The following is a 16,117-nucleotide window of genomic DNA, read 5'->3' as shown; positions in this document are numbered from 1 at the left end:
TACGCTTCTTAAATTCATATATATAATTCGGTATTTTTAATTAAATTAATCAAATATTATATAATAAAAATAAATGTATAATACAAAAGGCGGGTTACAAACAAGCTCTTCTGGCTAACTCTTCTCCCCCCTCCCTCCTTCCTACTGTGTTTGGACTAGAGCTTTACAAAGATAATTTAACAGAGGTTTTGCGAGCAAATATCCATTTGATCAGTTGAGGGACTGAGTTCATGGCTGAGACAAATCCTCCAATCCGGTAACAAGGTCAGGAGTCGCGCGAATTGGTTTTGGTGCAATGATTGCAGTGCCTTGACTTCCAGGCACAAATGTATTTCTTCTAGTCTTCAGTATTCTCAACCAGTGACCAGTCAGCATCGAGGAAGGCATTTCTGAAAAAATAATACATAACAAGTTCATAAAAGTTCAAATATCAAAGTTTATGACTAAAGAAGAAAAATAATAATCACTCATGCAAGAAAAAGATAACAAAACTTAACAATTAACAATGTTTATATTACATTGATACATGAGATAGAGTTTCACATCTAACCAATTCAGACAATTCTGAAGCAAGCAGATAATCTTATATTAGTAATTTTTGTTTTTTGAAAAATTGAAGCTGTTAACCCTTGTGTAAGCATGCACATGTTTTGTAGGAATTTATCAAAAACAACCACGCGCCTTCTTATGATGAGAAACACCTGTAAGTGGTAAAAAGAAAACCATATCAGGTTTAGCATGAGTCAGATCATCAAGGAAATTGAGCTTCTTCTTATCTTGATAATTAATATAATCTGCTTTTGTTAAGTTATGCTTAGCCAATTGGCTCATCATCCTCAAAACAATTAACCTATTGAAGCAGTCATCACTCATCAGCATATATAACAAGAAATAATATCAAACAATAAAAAATAACTCAATTAATTGAGAAGTCAAAACGTTTTTTAGTAAGAAAAGTATATTCATATGTATTAAAATAAAGTTTATTTTTAGGATTTTTTTTAAATAAAATAAAAAAATTATTATTCTAAATTTAGTTTCAGAAATGTCATTTTTTTTAAGAGTGAGTTCGCTTAAGTCCAGTGAACTCCGTCCAATTTTTTCGTGTATACTCCTATATATTTTGGAGACAATGATAATATTTGTCATTCTTAACCTTTCAACTTTTTTTTTCTTTATCCAATATGATATTTTTGAAAAAGCATTTTGAAGAGGTTAGGCGAAATCTATATAAATTATAGAATTTGCTAATGGATGTGGCGAACTTGTCTAAAATACAAAAAAAAAAAATCGTATTTAAGAAATTAAAGTTTAAAAATTAGGTATAGATAACTAATTATTTTTTTATTTTATTTTTGTTATAAATGATATTTTTAATATTCAAAATATATATAAGATAGTTATGATAGTTATCTTATCTCATCTTATCAAATACTTCACTTATCAAAGCCGGATAAGCCAGATAAGATAAGATAACTATCATAAGCTATACAAAGGAGAGCCAGAGTCCCTTAGGTACAAACTCATTCTTCATACTTTATACCTTTCAGACTGCGGAGTATCTTTTCAGATTTCACCACCCCGGCCACTCCAAGAAGACGATCCGACAACCGTTGCAAGTCCTTGATCCTACAACCACTAACAACAATGGTTCTCGAGATCAGCATTGAACCCAGCATGATCACCGAAGTCGAGACTTACGACATCACTTCCCGCCATTATCCTTACACCGTTTATGCCGACGACCAACGCATCCTCTGCATCAACACCACCTCTTCCCAAACGCTCTCCAAGTGGCTCACCAACCTCCTCAAGTCCACTCCCAAAAACACCCCGGTCATCGTGGGCGTAACCGCCGAGCACCAATTTACCAAGTACACCAAGCGCGGCGTCAAGGACCACGGCTACGACTTCATCTCCCTCTGCGTTGGCTCTCACTGCCTCCTCTACCCTCTTCTCCAACAAGCCGACTCTTACAAAGCGAAGCAAAACCCTAGGCCCCTCTGCGACTTCTTCGCCAACCCTAGGGTTATCGCGGTGGGAATGGAGATCGAAAAGGTGAAGGCAAAACTGAAGAAGCACCACGGGATCGAGCTGAAGAAGGTGTTGGACCTTATGGCGATGGCGGTGGAAGGGATGAAGGAGGTAGGGGAGAAGGTGGATCTGTGGCGGTACAACCTTGACAAGTTGGCGAAGACAGTGCTGGGGAGGCACTTTGACGTGGTGAGGCCGGAAGAGAAGCTGGACTGGTACGATGAAAAAAGCTCGTGCTGTTATTACAATGTGTATACGGATGAGAAGTCAATGTTCATCACCATTGATACTTATCTTTGCTACCTCATTGGTTTCGAGCTGCATGGTATGATCCATGGACATGAAGCGGGTAAGAGCCAAGATTCTAGTAAGTCTAAGAAGAAAGTTAACAAGAAAAAGAACTCATGATGTGCCTTTGATTATGCATCCATAGTTTGATTAGACTTTAGAGTAGTCTATCCTTGTTAATGATAGTAACTTTTACCCTTTCAATTCTTATCTGGATTTGGATATAGATTTTTATCATGGAGGCCACACAAATAAAGACGTTTAAAACGTCTTTTTTTAAAGATGTTTTCATATTATGTTTTAATTGATTTCTGTATAATTTATTTGGTATTCTTCATCACATATTATTAAATTCCTCAAAAGATTTTCTTTTCAAAAACAATAAAAAATAAGACAAATTCTAGTTAATTTTTGTATAGAAATTTCGAATTTGAAAACATTGATAAAAATTATGTTGAATTTTGATTTATTTGATTCTCATTTAAATTAATCACTACATAAGTTAAAGTTTTATTTTGAAGTTATATTCGAGCTTTAATCTGATTTTTAAAGTTTCAATTTACTTAGTTTGATTTTTTAACTTAGATATTCGTGACTCATATTAGGGTTTTAAGTGTTTAGTTAAAAAAAAAAGGTAAAAAAATTTCAATTGTCACATCAAATAGTCGCTAGAATGTATAATGTAGCAGTCGTTAGTCCATCTCAGCATGTCGTTAACGATTTTTTGAGACAATGACAAAAATAAGATTAGGAACCAATGTGAGTCATAACTATTAAGTTGAGAGACTAAATTGAGTAAATCGAAATTTTTGAAATTAGATTGAAACATAGTTGTTAGAACCGAACTAGTGATCGAACCGGTCAAGTTACTGGTTCACTGGTTTATTGGTTCAACCGATAAATCACTGATTGGACCGATAAAACTGGTCTCACGTAAATATAAAATATAAAATAGTTAAAAACTTAAAATTAAAATTTGAAATACATATCTTCACTAATATTTTATGAAGAATCAAGTCTCAACTTCTAAAAATAACTAATATAAAAAATCATAAAATTTTAATACTACAATAGTATCTTATTTTGACACAATAAAAAAATAATTAATTCACAAAGCCTATCATCTAACTATAATATCAGTAGATTTTAATACTAACATCAAAACAAATAACCTTAATCACAATACTAGCAATAAAATAGATCAAGTAAATTAATAAATTTTTAGTGAAATTTATATTTATATTAATAATGGTATATAATTAAAATATAATTAATTTTAAAAATAGAAAAAACAAAAATTAAATTAAATTAGATATTTATGTATACTATATAATTAGTATTTGTCAAATATAATTCTTAGAAGTGCAATGGCTTAGTGGCAAGTAAATGTTGCTTTTGCTCCAAGGTTCTTGGTTCGAGACTCTGTGGAGACATTTTAAAAATTTTTTCAAGTAGACCAGTTCGGTTAGACCGATTTGCACCAGTTCTTATCGGTTCACACCGGTTTTATTTCTTAAATGGTCTAAGGAGTAAACCAAACCGAACCAGGGTCCGGTTCTAGTCCAGTTCACTAGTTTTCCGATCGAACCAGCTGATCCAGTTTGATTTTTACAACTATGGATTGAAATATGAACATAATTTCAGAGACTAACAAGTATTATCTCTTAGTATTATCTCTTTGTTGACAATTAAGTTGTTTTAATGGTAATTAAGATCTAATGATGGTTTATAATAAAAGAAGCATTCTTTTGCAATACTGAACCTATAGTAGTAGTTATGGGTGTTTATAGATTAGATCATATCCATATAAATCCACAGTATTTATCCGTATCTGATCTGTAATTTGAGGATGTGATCTGATCTGTAATTGGATTGGATCGAATCTGATCCACACTCTAATTAGATAGAAGTAAATATGTTTCAAAAAGTAAGCAAAAAAAATTATTGACTTTTTTTATAAAAATAAAATTTTTTAATATTATCGGTTAGACCGATTTGCACCAGTTCTTATCGGTTCACACCGGTTTTATTCCTTAAACGGTCTAAGGAGTAAACCAAACCGGACCAGGGTCCGGTTCTAGTCCAATTCACTAGTTTTTCGATCGAACCAGCTGATCCAGTTTGATTTTTACAACTATGGATTGAAATATGAACATAATTTCAGAGACTAACAAGTATTATCTCTTAGTATTATCTCTTTGTTGACAATTAAGTTGTTTTAATGGTAATTAAGATCTAATAATGGTTTATAATAAAAGAAGCATTCTTTTGCAATACTGAACCTATAGTAGTAGTTATGGGTGTTTATAGATTAGATCATATCCATATAAATCCACAGTATTTATCCGTATCTGATCTGTAATTTGAAGATGTGATCTGATCTGTAATTGGATTGGATCGAATCTGATCCACACTCTAATTAGATAGAAGTAAATATGTTTTAAAAAATAAGCAAAAAAAATTATTGACTTTTTTTAATTTTAAGAACTAATTAATATTATATATATTTTGTTACACTACATTTAGTTATAAAAATTTTATTTATTTCTAATTATTATATTAAAAATAAAAAAATTAAATTAGTGAATCTTAATATATAATATAATAATAATATAGTAATTATTTTATATATTGTACGAATATAAATTAATTATTTTTTATTTATAAAAATTTTAAGAGCTTGTTTTATATATATATATATATATATATATTGATAATTGTGATATATTTTTTTATGTAAATAATCTTTTAAAAAAATCTAATAGTTAATCTATTACCTTTTTTGTTATAGTCCAAATTAAATGCTTTTTATTGTTTTTGGAAAGAAAATCTTTTGAAGAATTTAATAATATGTGATGAGGAACACCGAATAAATTATACAGAAATCAATTAAAACAAACATAGAAACATCTTTATTTAAAGATGTTTTAAGCGTCTTTATCTGAGTGGCCTCATTTTGAAAAAGTATTCTGAAGAGGTTAGCCGAAATCTATATAAATTATAGAGTTTGCTAGTGGATGTGGCGAACTTGTCTAAAATAAAAAAAAATCGTATTTAAGAAATTAAAGTTAAAAAATTAGGTATAGATAACTAATTATTTTTTATTTTATTTTTGAAAAATTTTCTCTCTTTTTATATTTGTAATTATAACAAGAAGGTATAATATATGGAAAAGTAAAAAAATTTATATTTATGGAAAATGAAATCTTCCTTTAATTTCCCATTTGTTTTGCATCCCACTTAGTGGGAAAATGCTTGATGGTTATTATTGTCTTTGTTGTTCAATTTATTATGCTGCAAACTTTATATATTGTAGTTTTGGCAGTTGTTCAATTTATTATGCTAAAATAAAGAGTGCACAAAATTGCATTTGCAGTCTCATATCCAATGTGCTGCATTTGTGCATGTGTGAAACTTTATAGTAATTTTAGTTATGAAGCAAATAATAACCTCAAAATTCATTGAAGTTATAGAACTAGAATTATATACACAGACATTATAATGGTACCAATTAGGCTAAAACAATTATCTTCCTTTGAATCAGTGCTATTATGGATTTTCATTCTTAGCATAATGGTACCAACGCACTACTATAGAGAGCTTGAATTCATTTCATTTTTACTTTAGAAATTCTTTGTTCTCTCTAATTCTTTCTAGAATTTCTCTTCAAGTTTAGTTCCGTGTATTTGTTCCTAGCCTCAGGATTAATCTTTTGTACAAGATACTTCTTAAGAAACACCTTCTTAGAAAACAGGAATCCTCTGAGGCAATAATTATTATATTTCTCATGAAATCTTATGAATGCATAGATAGTATCTCATATAAAATTGTGTAAGTATTTTCTTTCTTCTGCTTTGGAAAAGAAGTACTTTGCATATCATTTTCAAGTCATAAGTTAAAAATCTGGTAAAATTACAATTCATAATATAATTAGTTATAGACCGAAATTGGCAAATACTTCCAATATGAATAGTTTCTTGAGAAAATAATTGCCATAACAATACATAAAACAGTGACAGTAATTGAATAACAGAAACCAGAAAAAGTAAAAATAGAGACAAGACACCAAAATCTTAATGTGGAAAACCCTCTCAATATCAGAGATAAAAATTACGGGTCATTCAGACCAAAATAGAAGTACCACTATAATTAAGCAAGGAAACAAGAGAATCTCAAATATGTACACAAATCATACTTACAGACTTGCAGAAAGTCAAAACAACCAAGCACCAATGCATATAAATGTGAACTAAAAAGATGAAAATTTACAAAACTAGAGCTACTTTTCGCGACAAGCCGGTACAAAAGAATCTCAAATAAGTAAACAAATCAAATGCTTACATTTAAGTCAAAACAATCAAGCACCACAGCATATAAATGTGAACCAAAAACATGAAAAGTTTTCAAAACCAGAGTTACTTTGCACATGCAAGCTATATCTCACCCTCCAAATCTTATCTTAATCCTCCAACAATTCGGAACGAAAAATTACATCCAGAACTTGCTATCGAAATTTCAGCCCAATCCACCATTGAAGCACTCCCCAACTGCAGATTTATAGTGACTGTATAATCAACCCAAAAAAAAAAAAAAGAAATCATTCCAGTAACAATATGGTAATGAAAATTGAGGTCCATGTCAAAATTAATCATACTAAAGTGCATGTTATTCGAGTATGATCACAAAATTGTAAAATTATCAATTTAATAAAAGTATGATCCTCTTCATGAAATGTTTGAACAAAAGGCAATCAATTATTGGCCTTGATGTGTGGTTTAAGAACTCACATAATTTTCAGAAGCGGAGCTAGTAAGCTTGACAATCCCAGCAGAATCCACAAGCCATCAAACAGCCAAAGCCCAGACCTAATATTTTGTTCAACAACGAGAAAGCTTATCAAGATTGTCTTTGATAACAGATTTTATTAATGAACCACATTACAGCTGTATTTATAAATTCATGTAATAAAGCTGAATGCATTATAAATGTTAGATCTTTTTGTTTAAATTTACAAGCTCCACCAGTGAATTGCAGTTTTGGCATTGTAACAGCTTTGGCAGCAGTTAAAGAACCAAAATTAAGTTGATATTTATAGTACATTTAGTTTAGCATATACATTATAACTAATTCCTTCTGAAATTGAAGCTATCATAATCTCTTTTTCTTTCTCCAGCAAAAATAGGAAAAGTAAATTGTAAGGAGGAATAGAGTAACTATACCAACCTGAAGCTAAAATTACAGAGCACCTCTTCTGAAGAACTTTTGATTGAATGAAGATAATTTAGATATGGTTACCAAACCTCAAATGTACTTCCTAAAACACAAATTAAAAAACATTTCAAGACATAAAGTGTTTGTCATCACAAAAACCACACACACAAGTATGTTGGATCATTGGTTTGATTTTAGAGTAAAAAAAGAAATGACAGCCATTGGTTTGATATATGTACAAACTGCACACACCATTGAGTGAAATGTTGATAGGAAGGAAATTGTTGCTGATAGAATCACTGCAACTTATCCTTCCAAAAATTATGTATTTATTTATGCATGATATTTGATGACGATGGCAATGCTAATAATGGTTTAGTTCAACCAAGTCTAACAAAAGGAGAGAAAGTTGAGTGATGAGGCATATATTAATATATATAGCCTTGAATGTTTCTTGGTTTTGATATGAAGGAGACACACATGAATACCAGATTTTGCTAAGGATCTGGAAAGTTGGGAAAATGGTATTAAGTGGCCAAAGGGACACCATGGAAGCATTCATCACTACTCTGAGTCTGAGTTATGTTTTATGTGCTGCCGCCACTTAGCTTTAATTAATAATATACTATATTTATCCAATTTGATTTATCCAATTTTTTTTTTTTTTTAAAAAAAAAAAAACTCAAATGTTGGATACACAAAAAAGATATTCCCTGTCTTTCCATTGTTGATTCATGGTAATTCTTATATACCTCTTTAAATATGATTTTTTTTTCAATAAAATATGAGAGTTAACAAGTATTAATTATAGATAACAATGACTGTTTCTCAGAGTTAACAATGGATATTTCTTTAACTACAACTGCAAACTAAGAGCTTCCCCATAAATGAAAGAAATGAATGCAAATTTTCCAGCTGGCATATCAGTTCAACTGGTTGTTGCTGTTTAAAGAAAAGAGAAAAAAAAATATTTGAAGGAAAAGGAAATTTACGCATGTGTAAATTTAATTGTGGTACCATGAGAAACATGAAGATGAAGGTTAGAGAATTACCTGCTAAGAAATCTCTACTCAGAATAGTTTCCATTGACTTAATGGTGGGGATGTAGGAAATTTTGGACCAAATTCATTGATGCTTGTTCTTGCATAATCCTCCCAGCAAAGGACAGTCTACAATTTGAAGTTGAAAGAGAGAGGAAGGCAGCTTTTCTACCGCCATATTCTTCAGCTTATAACACTGTTGAATGTGTAAACATTGGAGGGAGGTGAGGTGGAGAAGCTGGTTGCACTCCAATGTCTCCAGATTATGAAACTTACTGATATGTAGAGTGGTAAGGGATGGAAGGCGAGGCAGCGAACCCCAATCTGGAAATGACTTCACACTATCACAATCAGAACCATTAATGGTAAGATGAGTGAGGGCGCTCAAGTTGCTCATCAACCATAGACTGCTCAACTGTTTCTCACAACCTCCCACAGTAAGTGAGTTCAAGTTAGGCTTTAAACCTCTCCCTGGCAACCTACAAATGTTTGGGCAACCTTGTATGTCAAGAGACTGTAAATTGGGGAAAAGAGTACTCATGTCATGTGGCAATGCCTCTAACTTGTTGCAGAAGCTAACACTGAGACGTTGAAGGACAGTGTGTGGTGGCTCTGACTTTGAAACTGATTCCAGATTCTTACACCATGATACATCTAGATTCTTGAGATTGGGAAAGGCATCCAATGACAACGAGGTCAGTGAGTCGCAACTGTATTCTATTTGTAACTCTACCAAGTCATACTCGTGTTGTTGCTGGAGTAATTCCATTTTTCTGCAATGCCTGATTGTGAGTTTTTGCAAAGATTTGGGTAAATAATTGCCTTGCAAGTATATAGCAGATGAACAACCTGAAGTTAGATGGTGCATGATCATTGCCTTCAATGCATACTCCACCACAGATTCAAATCCCCTAATTGATAAACTATTCCCATTAAGTGACATATCTTTGCCCCATCCATCATTATCTCCTTGCATTTTTAGTTTACGAACTTTCGAAACATCTAATGAGGAAGAAATGATTCTCATTAATACGTGATTAAGCATATCTCCCTTTAACATTTGACAATCTGATATTCCAAGCCGCTTGAGCTGAGGAAAAGCTTGTGAGTCAGGTAAGTGCCACCCCTCCCAACATGCCATATCATGAAATTCCAATATCTCCAGTGAGGGAAAAGGAGCAATATGCAAAGAATGATTGTCTTCATTCTTGTAAAACTCATCACCAATACAGTTGATCTGACCAAAACCTTCAATGCGCAGGGACTTAAGAGATGGCAGTTGTCCAAGTGAAGGCAGCATGCAGCAATTTTTGCAATTCAAAAGATATACACGAGTCATGTTTTTGTAGAAGGAATGCCCAATCCAGTCTGGAAATATGTTACCTTTGTATCCATAGATTCTCAACACTTTCAAGCCAGTGTGCGGTTGCAACGCGTGGAGTATACCTCTTTCAGTTTGTGTGTCTGAAACCATATCATCGCCTGAAGACCATTCCAACAATAACTCGTCAATGTGCTTCTTATCTATTATCCTTGCACTCCTTGCCTGATTGACATCATTAACATTCTCCAACTTCTGAATCTCAAATGATCCTTGGAGATTTAAAAGCCCTCCTAAGTCTTGGATTCCATTCTCTTCGTGCTTGCCCACGACAAAGTTGCTTAAAATGTGCAACTGTTTCAATTTGCCCATTCCTTTTGGCATTTCTTTTAGAGGAGCCCCCCTTATATCTAGATGCCTCAAATTCACAATATTACACATGCCATTGGGCAAGGTAGTCAGCTCAAAAAATATTCTAGCTTTAATGTCTGTAAATTATACAACATGCACAGTGATTCTGGCAATGTCTCAACAGCACTTCGAGAGAGATTCAAATAGCGCAAGTGGATCAATTCGCCTATTGAATCAGTAAATGTACCAAGTTTATCAAAGGATAAAACTCTCAAGTATTTATTTTTTGACAATATGTGAGAAAATTCTCAAGTATTTATTCTTTGATAATCTGTCACAAGGTAACGTGCTTTCTTGCCTAATCAAAAAAGGACTATGATTGATATACAAGAATGTCCTCAAAGATTCTAATTTATTATAGGAGTTTATTTTAGAGATTGAATGATCGTAAGATAAATGGCAAGTTAGAATACTCATCTCTTTCTTTTCACCAAGTTCTTCTGATAATCTACAATAAAATTCTCAGCAAGAAAAGCCAAGTCATGCACGAGATCGTGCATCACAAAATACTTATCATCATCATCGTCGACCTGCTTGAAAAATAGTCTTGAAGCCAAGTCATCAAAACACTCGCAACCAACTTCCTCTAAAGTCTCTCCCCCCTTTGGTTGTCGTAAAAGATCTTCACTCATCCATAGCATGATCAATTCATTTTTATCAAATTGATAATCTTTTGGATACAATGAAGAATAAATAAAACAGCGTTTTAAATGTGCAGGCAGATGATAGTAACTTATTAATAATGCAGGAACAACCTTGCTGTCTGTCACAGAAAATTCCCAAATGTCACTCGATAGTATTTTATTCCATTCCTTAACATCATGCTTGGAGCGCAACAAGCGTCCAAGTGTTTCTGCAGCTAAGGGCAATCCATCACACTTCTTGACAATCATTCTACCTATTCCTTCCAGTTCTGTACTCCCATTTGATTCAGGAAAGGATGAATTATCCGCAAAAATAGACCAGCAATAATCTTCTGACAGTCTATCGAGAAAATAAGAGTTATAATTTTGGACTATTGGACCAACATTTTCCTTGCGAGTAGTTAGAAGAACAGTACTATATAGATTATAGAAAGGGCAAGGGCTAGAGAAAACTTAGTGATTTAAAGGGTGTTTTCAGCTATACTTAACTTCTTAGAGTTATCATAATTTATCAGCTCTATCATACATGCAAGACTATCAAGAAATATAGTTCTGAATTATTAGAAATAGGATCATGTGGACAAAGAAATAAAAAAACAGATACTTATGAATAATAACATGAATATTTTACATAATTAGTAGAAATAGATTGGAAAAGAAAAATTGATTGCAAAGTAACTTATAAACTGCTCCAAACTAGTCAAGACATTCTTGAAAGTTTTGTTCAATACCATTAATTGTAAAATATGTGAGCCTTTATAGGACATGATTGTTCATTATTTCCAACTTTCCTTAAGTGATGAATGGCATGTAGCAAAACTTCTATCTTGTTCCCAGAGAATCTAATTATTTTGCACTATGGTTATACATGTTATTAGGTGGATAAGCAGACAGATCAACATTATTAGTTGAGCAGGGCACGAAGAGCTAGAAAATTAAATTGTGCAGGATGCTGTAATAAAAAGTTACACATACCGTCAACCAAAAAACAAATCCACGTAAGAGGGTCAGACGTTTAGGATAATCACCACTAACTGATTTTAGTTTTTTGTTCAGACCTGCAAGATAAGCATATAAGTATAACTCATTGTTGTTAGTCTTCTGAAACATCTAATGAAGCTAGACAAAAGCATCTTTCCATTTCTTGTATTTAAGGACCATCCTGGTAAGATAAGTACTCTCTGTCACTTATAAGTGATTCCATGTTCTATTAAAATAATTGATTGTAGTGAATGAATCAGTGCTAATTCAAATTGAAGGATACAGCTTTTAGCTTCATTTGGCGACTATTCAAGGACAAAAATACAAAGATACTTGCATATCAAAAGGAGGGACTGAAAATTCAACTTACCAACATGATGATTAAGAAGAGATTTCCCAAGATAATTTCTCTTACAGGTCCTAGGGCCGCTGCGATGCTCTTTATGGTATTCGACTAGCTTTCTATGTTTCATATATTTAAAAAGCTTCTTATACTCTTCCTCACAGTAAGGCTTCTCCAGCTCTTGCATGAGTTTTTCTCTGTACTTTGTGTATTTCGTTGCATTGGCTTTATCATCATGCCAATAATGTTCCAAATTCAACTGCAAAGCAACACATAAAGGCATAATATCAAATGCAAAGTAAAGGGTAAGGGTAAATTCATATATACATACACTTGGAACCTTTTGCCTTCTTTTGCAGAGTGCATCGTCATCATCCTCTTCAATCTCCTCCTTTACCTTTATTTCTATGCCAGATGGAGGGTGAATGTGATCATTCTTTTGTGGTGTCTCACCATCATTCTCCTTTGCCTCTGAAGCCCTGCCATTGCAGCTGCCATTAGAGTCCTTAACTGCATCATTTCTCAATTCTTTTGGTTTCCCACCCCTGCGCTTTCCGCTATATTTACCATCATTGTTTTGTGCCTTAGAAACCTCCACAACATAGGCATTGCCATCGCCATTGGAATCCTTGACAGCATGTTTTCCCAAACCATTTGGTTTCCTACCCCTGCGGTTACCAACATGATTTTGAGACACACCATGAAAATCCTTAACCACGACTAGTCCTGAATCTTTTGTGCCTTTGGGGATACATCATGATTCATGAGCATCCTTAACCATTTGTACTAAAGATTTTGGTTTCCTACCCCTGCGCTTCTCGCTATAGTCACCAACATTATTTTGTGCCTTTGGAGACACAACATGAGAATCATCAATTATTTGTCTCAAAATTTTTGGTTTCCTACACCTGCGCTTCCCACTATAGTTACCAACATTATTTTGTGGGAGCTCATCCATGTAAATTAATTAGTGTAATTTTAATTATTTAACTAGTTATCATTGGAAACTTATGAATATATATATATATATTACAATTTTGATTCATCTATGGTTTAACACCATCTTTTGTTTCATCTATAGTTTAACACCAGATTCTGAACGAAAGTAAAGCTACTCACTCAGCCTTTAATTGTTTGATCTGAGTTGAGCTAGGTCTTGGAGATAGTTCAATGAACTTGCTTGTTCATTTATACCAGAACATTGATTCAAATAGGGGTGTTATGGGTTTGGTTTGGTTCGATTTTGGATCAAAAACCAATCGATCCGATCTGTTCAGTTTTCACAGGGTACCAACCAATCAGTTTACTGTCTGTACAACAACCGAACCAAATCAAAAGCAGTTTGGTTCGGCCAGTTTTTTCGATTTTTAAATTCTAACTAATAGAAAATTAATCTTAATAAAATGATGTTCAAAACAATCAATAAACTAAAATAACATTACATTACATTCAAATTCAACACAATTTCAATTCATTCCAACAACTAAATATAAAACAAACACATTTGTTAAATCTAAAATTTCCATTTCAATGCATTACTAAGCCACTTCTTCGGTTCAGTTCGGTTTGATTAGGTTTCTGCTGAGCTAATCGAAAACCGAACCGAACCGATCGGTTTACTTCGAAAAAAATTAAAAAATCGATTTTTTCGGTTTTTTATTCGGTTGTTGTAAATTTCGGCTCAATTTTGCGGTAAATTTCAATTCGGTTCGGTAACTTACACCCCTTAGATTCAATTATGAAAAAGGCTTCGAAATGTCATCTTAATTAGTATTGATAGCATTTTGAATCTTTGTTTGAATATTAAAATTGTGGTTTGGATGAAAGTTACTATGGTTATAATAATGATCATTGTATATCACAAGCAAGTGCATTATTCTGAACTTAAGGAAAAAATAGTTGCCAAGAGTTATACTTATTCTACTTTAAATTAATATTTTTACATTATCAATTTGAATAGAATTTAAGAGAAATGTGAAATCATAATGAATAACCATATTAATATATTTTAAACTAATAATTATTTAAAAAGATACCTTGTTCCCACCTAAAATCTCTTCGACAAAGCCATCGAGACCTTAGATAGAACCTAGCCCACCACTCCTTCGGCATTGCCATCAGAACAAGAGAGCTAGGGGATCAAATATTTCAATATTTACACCATTATTCTATACATACCAATATTCCTACACCATTAATCAAACTAAGCCATATGCTACCCTCTACTAATGTTAAATTGGCATACATTCACATTTTAAAAAAGAAAAATAATTAAGGGAATAATTAAACCAAACTAAATATACTACTAAAACTTTTTGCTTGAGTAGTTTCCTCCTCTTTTCGTAAATTTTCTTTGGTCCAATAAAATACACATATTATGTTATAGTTCCTAGATAAAATATTAATTAAAATAAGATAACTACCATGAATAAATAATTCAAAGAGTTTAGAGTAACAAATTAAATAATTTTAAGAATAGTGAAAAAACCACGTACTATAATCAGTTATGTCAAGCATACTCTTTCTTCCTAAATTTTCTCCTCTAGCTCTTTTCTCCTGGCGTTTAAAGAATTTTTGAGAGTGACTAACAACTTGTGAATAAGTTCTTGTTTTAACATATTCACTTGAAATTTTTGACCATTGTTTTCCTAATTCTTCGTAGCCTTGGAGAAACAACCTGCCAAAGAGATAGTTTGATATAATGAATGATTAGCAGAATTTATAAGAAAGTTCTTTCTGAGCTTTAAAGGACGAACATATAATTAATACATACTTGTGTTCTTGTAAAGTCCAATGAATTGTTTGTTGCCGTTTATTGTTGTTACTAGAAGCCGCATGTAAAGGTTCATGTTGGATTATGTTGCTGTTGGCATGTTGGTTTTGTTCTCTTCTTGCACCTGACATTGATGATGACAGTAAGGTAATATGCATTGGCACTGCCATGTCTGCCGCTGGCATCAATGCCTCCATCCTACCATGATAAATTACCAAGATATATTTACATAACAGAAAAATAGGGTATCCATATATCTGTATGAGGAAAAAATAAATAAAGAAATAAAAAGAGAATGAAAATATTTAGAGGAGCAACCTGTGATGCTGATGGTGAGTCCAATGAGGCGGTGGAGGTGGTGGTGTTGCATTGACGACGGGAATGGAGAGAAGGCTGTGTTCCAATGGGGTAGCAGGCACAGGTATCATGATGTTCATGTTCTCAGGATTACCGTTTTTGATAGCATTAACGTCGGTCATCAGTTTCAAGAATCGCTCTTGCAGCTGTGCCGGAGTCTTTCCAGGGAGGCGAGCAGCCACGGTTTTCCAGTTATTGTGTATAGCATCCTGGAAACAATTGGCGATAACCGACTCAAAGGCTTTGTTCTCCTCCCAAGTCCAGACCTGAGGTTGCGGTTGAGATTGAAGTGGTTGATGACCACCCACTGCGGCAATCATCTCTAACGGTGGTTGATAACCCCAAGTGTCATTGAAAAACTGCTCTGTCATCTTGCTTATATCCGTCTGCGACTTGGATTGATGCTGAGATTGAAGCAGAGATTCTAGCTGAGGCAGAGGCAGAGGCAGAGACTGGGAGCTAGGCTGAGGTGGACATTCTAGCTGAGGCAGAGGCAGAGGCAGAGACTGACCGTAAGGCTGAGGCGGATATTCTAGCCCAGGTGGTTGATTAACACCGACTTCAATAGCACATTCCTCTTCAATGTTCGTTGTATTCGGCTGGAGCTGAGGCTGAGAATGCTTGGTAGCTTCCAGAAAAATTTCATCTTCAAAATTTTATTTTAGAATCTTTTAATTTTTGTATAATGTAAATTTGGAAACTTTTAACTAAATA

The 16,117-nt window shown here is 33.2% G+C and overlaps 4 protein-coding genes and 1 long non-coding RNA gene across 6 annotated transcripts; 1 reads left to right on the top strand and 4 right to left on the bottom strand.

Annotated features, from left to right (window-relative positions):
- Nucleotides 41–929, bottom strand: LOC110268680. 2 transcript variants are annotated; one of them, XR_002357021.1, is made up of 2 exons: nucleotides 519–929; nucleotides 41–389 (listed from the first exon to the last, which is right to left on the bottom strand). It is a non-coding gene; the product is annotated as an uncharacterized LOC110268680 (long non-coding RNA). The 2 variants fall into 2 exon arrangements; XR_002357022.1 differs by having other exon boundaries at nucleotides 551–929.
- LOC107626754 lies at nucleotides 1,648–2,442 on the top strand. The gene has a single exon (XM_016329658.1). The coding sequence runs from the start codon at nucleotides 1,648–1,650 to the stop codon at nucleotides 2,440–2,442; it is 795 nt and encodes a 264-aa protein (XP_016185144.1).
- LOC107626753 (putative disease resistance protein At3g14460) lies at nucleotides 8,659–10,266 on the bottom strand. The gene has a single exon (XM_016329657.1). The coding sequence runs from the start codon at nucleotides 10,264–10,266 to the stop codon at nucleotides 8,659–8,661; it is 1,608 nt and encodes a 535-aa protein (XP_016185143.1).
- On the bottom strand, nucleotides 10,719–13,231 carry LOC110269156. The gene is made up of 5 exons (XM_021116817.1): nucleotides 13,182–13,231; nucleotides 12,605–12,941; nucleotides 12,301–12,532; nucleotides 11,919–12,007; nucleotides 10,719–11,339 (listed from the first exon to the last, which is right to left on the bottom strand). The coding sequence occupies exons 1-5, from the start codon at nucleotides 13,229–13,231 to the stop codon at nucleotides 10,719–10,721; spliced, it is 1,329 nt and encodes a 442-aa protein (XP_020972476.1).
- LOC110269155 lies at nucleotides 14,922–16,007 on the bottom strand. Its single transcript, XM_021116816.1, has 3 exons — nucleotides 15,365–16,007; nucleotides 15,171–15,244; nucleotides 14,922–14,950 (listed from the first exon to the last, which is right to left on the bottom strand). The coding sequence occupies exons 1-3, from the start codon at nucleotides 15,772–15,774 to the stop codon at nucleotides 14,922–14,924; spliced, it is 513 nt and encodes a 170-aa protein (XP_020972475.1). The 5' UTR covers nucleotides 15,775–16,007.

Source organism: Arachis ipaensis, chromosome B02, assembly GCF_000816755.2.
Source record: "Arachis ipaensis cultivar K30076 chromosome B02, Araip1.1, whole genome shotgun sequence".
In the NCBI taxonomy this organism is placed as follows: Eukaryota; Viridiplantae; Streptophyta; class Magnoliopsida; order Fabales; family Fabaceae; genus Arachis; species Arachis ipaensis.
The sequence above is the reverse complement of the archived record's forward strand: the minus strand, read 5'-3'. Positions and strand labels throughout refer to the sequence as shown.